The sequence below is a fragment of the Cariama cristata genome, unplaced genomic scaffold, assembly GCF_000690535.1.
Source record: "Cariama cristata isolate BGI_N322 unplaced genomic scaffold, ASM69053v1 scaffold22876, whole genome shotgun sequence".
Classification (NCBI taxonomy): Eukaryota; Metazoa; Chordata; class Aves; order Cariamiformes; family Cariamidae; genus Cariama; species Cariama cristata.
The window spans coordinates 388-8,824 of record NW_009620659.1 but is presented as its reverse complement, the minus strand read 5'-3'; the positions used below and the strand labels follow the sequence as shown (position 1 = coordinate 8,824).

At 46.3% G+C, this 8,437-nt stretch overlaps 1 protein-coding gene across 1 annotated transcript in view; it reads right to left on the bottom strand.

Moving 5' to 3' along the window:
* UHMK1 (U2AF homology motif (UHM) kinase 1) overlaps positions 1-8,031 on the bottom strand; it is a 10,298-nt gene extending 2,267 nt beyond the window's left edge. The window contains exons 1-4 of the mRNA XM_009701687.1: positions 7,723-8,031; positions 4,752-4,943; positions 3,829-3,923; positions 2,805-2,881 (exon numbers count right to left, since the gene is read on the bottom strand). Of these exons, the coding sequence (XP_009699989.1) occupies positions 2,805-2,881; positions 3,829-3,923; positions 4,752-4,943; positions 7,723-8,031 (673 nt within the window). The remainder of the gene's footprint in view (positions 1-2,804; positions 2,882-3,828; positions 3,924-4,751; positions 4,944-7,722) is intronic.
* Positions 8,032-8,437: the final 406 nt, after the last annotated feature.

Below are 8,437 nucleotides of genomic sequence, written 5' to 3'. Positions count from 1 at the left end.
GACCCGCTCTGCAACTTGCCTCTCCTGTTACTGCTACCAGACAAGCTGAAAACAGGACGGCCAGATTCTGTAACTCTCAATTCTTAAGCTATATTAAGGCACAAGCCTCAGCTCTCTCTAGGATACCTTTCAGTTCTCCCCTAAAAACCATGTAAACCTTGCCCCCTTCAAAATCCAACTGCAACGCACTGTTCTGAAGACCACCATGCAATCTTGCAACAAAAATGGGGAAAATTCGTTACTTAAACAATGCAGTGCTATAGAATAAGGCATGGCCACAAGGTGGCTGAGCAGCGATCCTTTAAACAACTTTACAGGAGCAGAAATAAAGCCCGCTGCCATGGGGTGCTTGGCTCTAGAAAACTAGTAGCTCCGAGATAGCCTGGAACAGTGTAGCATAGATAACTCCTGTGGAAGAAGGAAATAGCTGAGGCAGACAGACTAATGCCAAACTACGAGAGTCATGTCTGAGAGGACACCCAGTCCTCCAGAAACTCAAAGCAGCAGGGACAGTGTTACTTCTCCAGGCAGAAAAGCTTGATTTCATGTTCCTGAAAGGGACTGGCAGACCAATCAGGAATTTAAGATCTGGGAGTCCAACTTGCAGTACTTGGAGAATGTTAGTATTTTTATTTGTATTGGCAGCTACAGTAGCTGAACGCGATAGCAGTATCTCACAGTTCTCCCACTTCACAGTGAGAGAGGTAAGAGAAAAGGGAAGAAATGGCTTGAATTCTCCAGTCTAAGCCTTCTGACTACGTTTGCAAAGATAGCATGCTATTATTTCCTTGGAAATACTTTTCCAAGCTAAGCACACAATACATATGAGGGAGCTGACATCTCTGCCAGGCGCAGACAGATGATGTTGATTTCCTAGTGCAAGAGGAGATGATAGGCAAGTACACACGCTATAAATCTCTTCCTGCCTGATGTGGAAGAGTCCTTATGAAAAGCCTGGAGTATGAAAGGCGTTGTCAGTCTAGACGATGCCCAGACCGCCCAGGGACAGCCCTTTGAAGAAAGGTGCTGCATTCAGATAACCAGGCATGTTCCAGCTCCAAGCGAACCTCTGGGACCATTCTGCCACAGGACTGTTGGCAACCAAGAGACATCGGATGAACTGGGGACTGAAAGAACATTTAAGTGTTGCCTCGGTCTTATATGCTGCCTCTTTTATTTAAGTAAGTCTGTCCTTCATTTCACATCTTGTTTCAGAGAGTGAGACAAATCAACCCCTAGGACTCAGAGCCATCTGATCTTCTCATAACCAAGACACAAACACATTGCTTGCAATACCCTTCTGCCTGGTACTTTCTGCCCAGCCCCTCTGCTCCTCTTCAAAGTGCCAGGTGATACCAACCACACTGACAACACAGAGCCTTTGAGCAGCTCGGGAAAGAAGTTGATGAACTGGTAAGTCAAGACTTGGCTGTAAATGACAAGGAAAGCCATTCTCAGCTGTCTTTACTCTAAACAGAAAAAACTGTGTCCAAGTGAAAGGCAATGACAGATCCTTTTCTGACTTCCTAGGAAAGCAACAGTAAATGCTTCTTTGTTCAGACAAGCATATGTACAAGTTTGGCAAAGAAGAGAACCAGCAAAGAGAACTAAGAAAAACTGAAGCTGTTATATAAACTTGTAGCACTAACCACAGAAGCACCTTCCTAGGTACAGTTAGAGGTCTGTCTGTTTAAAACTAGACCAGAAAGCATTGCCAATATACTATTCCCTCTGCTCTAAAGCAATACTGGCTGCAAGGTTCAGACATGGAAGGTGCCTTGGATTACAACAGTCCCAGTCTCTGAGATGTAAGAGAAGCTTGAAAACAGGAATGAGTTTGTTACCTTTGCCTAATACACATGGAATGCCAGTATCTTAGACGTGACCTCAAAAGGCAATACTTAACCTTCACTGCAAAGTACACCAAGCAGCTTAAGAAAAGCAGGGCTAAGATTCAGGTGAAAATACTAGCCCAGTCAGAAGATGGATGCCTGAAGCATTAATTTATGCTGCAGAAAAGCTGCATGCAGAGCTCTTCACCGGTATCCTGGAAAGCAGACAAACTCTGGAGAATGCTACCATGTTGCTTTTGGAACAGAAAACAGGGAGGGATACAAGCCTAAACAGGGCCGTCTCAGCCCATCTTTTGCTGATAGACTGCAACCAACATGGGGAGGGGTCCTGGTGTAACACCATCATTTTATTAAATCGAAGAGAAAATGCCATATGAAAGTGACAGTGACATCTGTCCATGAACTGCCACACAGGCACCAGAAGAGGCAGGCCAGTCATTGTAAAAATAAGCTCGCACCATGAGAAGACCCTGGGACTATTTGACCTGTGCAGAGGAAGTAGCAGCAGATGCTACCACCAGCCACTGCCCTAGTTGCTCACATTCCTGGCTTCTGAACTAGGAAACACTTGGCAAAACCAAACCCATCCACTCACCATAAATAGCACCGCACTCTTCAAAAGCACCTTAATGGACACAGTATTAGGGTTATTTCTGTCCCCTCAGATGAATGCTCCTACCAAACTGCTCTCTTGGGCAGTTTGATTTGGGTAGAATTTAATGGGAGTCAAACAAGGGAAAAACAATGACCCACAGGGCTAGAGGGGCAGGGCAGCACTGAGAGCGCAGGCATCGCTCCGACCCGCCTGCTGCGGTACCACTGGCGAGCGCCACAAAGAGCAAAGGAGCAGCAATAAGGTCAGAACCAGAAACAATACAATTTAACTGCATTCTGCGCCGCTTCCAGTTCACGCTGAGAAAGCTGCGAGCAGGGGCGACATGCACAGCTTACCAAAGGGAATGCTGAAGAATGGGCTGCATAAAGCCTTCTCAGCGGAGGCTCGCTTTCCTTGGTCACAATGAAGCATGCTGGAAGAGAAGACACCCTTAAGGTCTTGCATGTGACATTCCTATATCAATGAACTCAACTCAGGCTGGAAGCCAGTACAGAGGAATGCCCCATCTTTGGGGTGTTTAGGGTACAAAGAGGAGAGTGAGAAGTACATCTTCCAATGCACAGCTGAAGCACATCAGAAGGATCCCCAGAAAGCATTTTGGTTACATGGTACAGTAGGTTTTCCTTCTCGATGTCTCTCAGCACCAAATGATGGAAGTTGCTCATTTGCAAGTTCAGAAGGAACACAGCATGTTCCAGCACCACCTCCCCAGGCCATTGAGCCTACGTCTCAGGCACACACGCAGTCTCACAAAAGTGGTGACACTCCAAGGAGCAACCACATCTTTCCACAGATGGGATTCAAAGCAGCTAATAGCCCAGGGCTTGCCTGAGAACATCCCCTACTCGGCTTTACCAGTGGCTCCCAATGCTATTTCTGCCAAGTTGTGTCCTCATTCACTCTGTAGCCTGAGAGCACAGTCACAGGACAGAAAAAACAATCCCCTCGGCAGACCTCTCAGTAGAGAGCTGCATGAGCGCATTTGAATCTTGACAGTAGTGGAGAAGCAGTGCTGTCTGCCCTCCTCCCTTGTTTCTAACAACGCTCCCCTAAAGCAGCAAAGTCTCCCATCTTCTCCAAATACAACCTCATTGGCAGGAACTGAAAAGCACTGAAACAGCAAATGATTAACATGATGACTGATATTCTTTATGTGCTTACTCCAAACTGTGCCAAAATCAGAGGAGCTGAAGCAGCTCTGCTAATGCTTGCACTTGTTACCAGCACAGTGGTAGGGAGATTTAAAAAAAAAAAACACAAACCACAAGCATTAGGTGTGGTCTCTTAAGTTACCAAGAGCAAGGATGAGACTTTACAGAGCACATCTTTAAGCAACAGTTAGTAAATATGATAAGATACCTTTTGATAAGGTCTCTGAGGTGATAAGCTGGAATGGCTGAATTAACCACCCCTTCACTGGCAAATATGCGATCAATGATGGCCGAACTGTTTGTCTGGGAACAAAAAGAAACAGTGCTTAGAGAGCAAAAAAAAAAAGACCAGTGCAAAGCTTGCAATATCCCATCATTTTCTAGACTGGACGCAGAGGGCTCTAGTTCTGTGCCATGTTGTGAGAGATCCCCTATGCTCAAGCCTCACACGTTAAACCAGCAGGCCCACATCAGATGAAGTTTTCCCATTTGACGTTTCCCATTTTCCCATTGCCACCAGTCCCAGCGAAAGCTGGAAATTTCCAAGCACAGGCAAATTTGGTGTTATTGTGGATGTTATGATGCTGAAAGGATACTTTTACTGGGAAGGGGAACACAAAGCAAAACTATTTCATAGAGAGGAGAGGACAGAGTCAGGCTCCAGACTCCTAACACAGAGCCTTCCTCTTGTTTTCTCAGGGTATAGACTTACAAGAAGATCCCCAAATTAGAGCTAACGTTAGACTAAAACCAGCAAATAATTCCTCTGTCATTGCGCTGCTGAACGAGCAGGCAGTCATCAGCCATCCATTTTGTTCTTCCTTCTGTGCCACACTACAGCCAGCACAACTCACCTCCCACATCTTGGCAAGACACAGGCCCCAAACACAGACTCCTGGAACCCTCAGCTTTCAGTAACCTGAACGCAGGCAGCATTCACACACGCCAGTCCCACAGGGCAGGCAGGTCTTTAAGTCTCTGGAACCTTAATTCTCAAGGCAATAGGATCAGAGAAACACCCTGGAGACACTCTCTTGTTGCCAGGTGCTACCTCTCAAATCCAGGTTACGAACAAGAAGCAAGAGGACTCGTTTGGTGCAAACAAGAATGCCCGCAGCAGCTCTTGCTCACCTTCCATTCCTGAGATTGAACTGTATGTTTCAGTTTCATTCCTGAGAACATTTCCAGTAAAACAATTCCCAGACTCCACAGATCCACAGCAGAGGTACACTCCGTCTCACTCTGGAGCCCTGCCTGCGCCAGGCAGTTCTGCAGTTCTGCCTCTGGAGCCCGATACCCGTCTGTTTGAATATATTTCACATCCTACGGAAGATCAGACACAGAGAAAAAGTTAATTTTCCAGATTCAGGCTCTCCACTCTGTCTTTAAATCAGTTCACAAACATCCTTCCAAATGGGTCACCAAATACTATCACTAAATCATGTTAAGCAGGCATTTCAACTCGCTCTACTGCTGTGCTGATGAGGAAAAATCAAGACTGTGTGGAAAAGAAAACATCTCCCAGCAAAACAGCAGGCATCCCACTAACATCTGATCTCTCCAAAAGACAGCACTGCTGGGAGGAAGAGGCTGGATGCCACTGCGGACTGGCCCATTAACCTCTCATAAGCGCAGAAGATGCTAGAAATTTCAGGATAAGGTTCAACAGCCCCAATATGCTCCCACATCAGCTGCCTAAGAGCATAAACAGCCTAGTCTGAACAGTGAGGATCAGTAACAGCTGCCATTATTCAAGTACTGATGTTCTCTGGAACAAAATGTTAAAAGAATGAAGCAGGCACCTAACACTCAGACAAGGAAATTATCAAAGGTGCTTCCCACGCTCTTCTTCCTTCTCCCCCCGCAGCCAGAAGTGCTGCAGCAGTCAATACTGGCCCAGCTGCCGTGGCGGGCAGAGTAAAACAAAATGCCCACATGCTGCCTGCTTAAAAGAAAACAGGAAATTATAGAATCACATGAGTGCTGGCTGGAGGGACTGCTCTGAAGGTCTCTCCTGCTCATAGCCAACACCCCATCAGTCAGTGTGGCTTCATCTAGCCAAGTCTTGTAAGTGTCCAATGAAAAACTGCATGCTGCGTCTTTTTAACAGGGGAGGGCTAGTTTTAGACAGATTGATGTGACTCAAGGAATGACACAAGAATACGCAACCTTACTTCCTGGATAAGGCGCAAGATTGGGAATTCTTACCAGGGAAATATATTCAAACCAAAATTATCTGAATCTCTGATGGAAAATAGTTTACAGAAGACATTTTCAGGCAACAGATCTCAAAAGTGTTTTATGAACTTAAAAAAACCCAACTGATACACAAATGGCTCACCAGCGTCCCTCCTCCTATCAGCAGAGAGCAGAACTTCTAGCATGGCAAAAGCAGCAATTTAGCAGCCCCACCAAACAACATTTAGAGATAGAGAAAACACTGTGGTCAATGGCATCAGCAAAAAGAGCAAGACGGAATTTCACTCCTACCATCTAAAGCACTTTGAGAGACGTAAGTGGTTGAGACCTTGCTCTGTGTACAGCCATTCTCTGTTAAACAGTAACGGCAGGAAAAGTTATGCAAGGATAAGCTCAGCAGAGCTGTCACAAATAAAAGTAGCATAGTCTTGACTCAGATAAGGAAATAATGCACCTATGCTGCTGCCCAAGGGAGGGGCAGTGAGAGGAAGATGACACCTGGCGTGCATTAAAAGCGGAGTCAGAAGGTTCACCCATATAGCCAGCCTATTTCTGAGAATGGGCAAAGGAAACTCAGCCCAAAGAAAGCAGATTGGAAGGAAACACAGAAGCAAATAGAACACCTGATCAACTATTATGGGGCAACTCACAGAGCAAGCAGCAAAACAGACCTGAATTAAAAAAAAATATCTGCATCAGACACAGGACACCAGGAGAATGTTTTTTGCTGATAGACAGCAACAGATTACCAGCACAAACCAGCATTCAGCCAAGAATGTGGGAGAACTGAAGACAACATGGAGGAGTTAAAAAGTACAAACATTAAAACCAGCTCCAGTACCAAAGAATTCAGAGACAGGTCACCCACACAACTCTGATATTCACAGCTCAGCGGGCTGTACTGTCAATACCAGGTAAATCGGTAAAAAAAAATTATATTAATTTAAACCCTCTAAATGAGTAGACTGCATGGAGCAGGGACAAGCCGGGACAGTGTCTGCACAGAAAAATCATAGCTCGTTTACTAGACTTACTGCTCATCACCCAGTGATTAAAGGTAAATTTGCTATCTGATGAAAAAGCTTTACTGACACCCCTCGCAGGCTGCTACTGAGAGAGGGAGGGGTGAAAGGAAGCTCTATCAAGCCAAGGGCAGAACCTCCCAAGGCATTCTGCTTTCATTAGAGACCATGGAAGAGAATAAAAAGGGCAAGGACAAACTTACAAAACCCGGTAACACCAAAACAAAAAAGTGACAGCATGAAGAGGGAGTCAAAGCCAAGCAAACGGGAAAAGAGAGTGGAACAGGCAGAGATCTGTCCGTGTAAGTAAAGAATGGACACTGCCTACCCACAACCAGAGATTAGGCTTTCGTCAACACAACGACGTGGGAAAGAAACATCCAGACTTCCCGAAAAAGGGAAGTTGCTGAAGATAGGATGAAAGTAAAGACAAGCACAAGGACACTGCCAGAGATGATGCAATTGACTGGGGAGGCAGATGGTGAAACCTGGATTAGTACTACATATGATAAGGGATGATAAAAGGAAATTCTACAGATCTAGGTGCTCCCACTCGTCTGACCACATAAAAACTAGCAAAACTTTCCAGGAAGCTGAGACACCACTTTTTTCAGTGCATCATTAACTTTGGAATTCATGGTCATGCGTAGCGCACAGGCTAAGACATCAACAGAAACCAGAGACATGCAAGGAGAATGGGAACACGAGCTTCTGTTTCTGGGGCCAGACAACAGTTTAGCCTTTTCCAGGAAACCCTCAGCACCAGCTCAGCTACTATCCTGACCAGGTCATGTTGACTCCTACACACACGAGCTGAAAGCATCACAGACCCACACAACTCAACACAGAGCCAACTGCTTCAAGAGCAGCACGTTCCAAACCTGATTCCCCTCTTTGAAGCTAAGTCCAAAGTCAATGAGCTTAAAGCACTCCTCCTCTGCGCTCCACAGGATGTTGCGTGGCTTGAGGTCTGCGTGCACATAGCCTTTGTGGTGCAGGAAAGCCAGGGCTTCGAGAACGTCTCGGGCGCAGTGCTGGATCATCCACATGGAGCAGCCCTGGTTGCTGGAGTGCAGCAGCAGCTCGGATACACTGATGTCCAGCAGTTCCAACAGGAGACAGCGAGATGGGCCATTCGCAGAGTAGTGGTTGGTGAACACACCGTACAGCGTCACTGTGGTGGGACACATTGACAGGCATTGGTAACGAGCAATTACACGGTCATCACTTTCCACCACTCCCCACTACCGCCCAGAAAGCCACAAAAGCTGCAGGAGGCAGCTCATCTGCTTTACAAAGCGTGATGTTCAGAGTGATGGAGAACCAGACTTCAGAGGGAAGCAGCAAGGGGAAACCAGCCATGTCACCCCTATGGGATTCGGAGGACAGGCCAGTCTCAAAACACCCCGCCAGGTGCTGCTAAGGCCACAAGGCCGAGTGCTCCTCCTCAGAAGGACAATCTCTAGGACATGGATGAGCAGGTCCTGGTGGGTAAAATGGAGGTAGTACCACTCTTTTTAGGACATGTCAATCTTCCTGTGACAAACCTAGGACAGTGGGAACCTGAGCTCTCTCTAGGTGTCTAGGTACATAGAC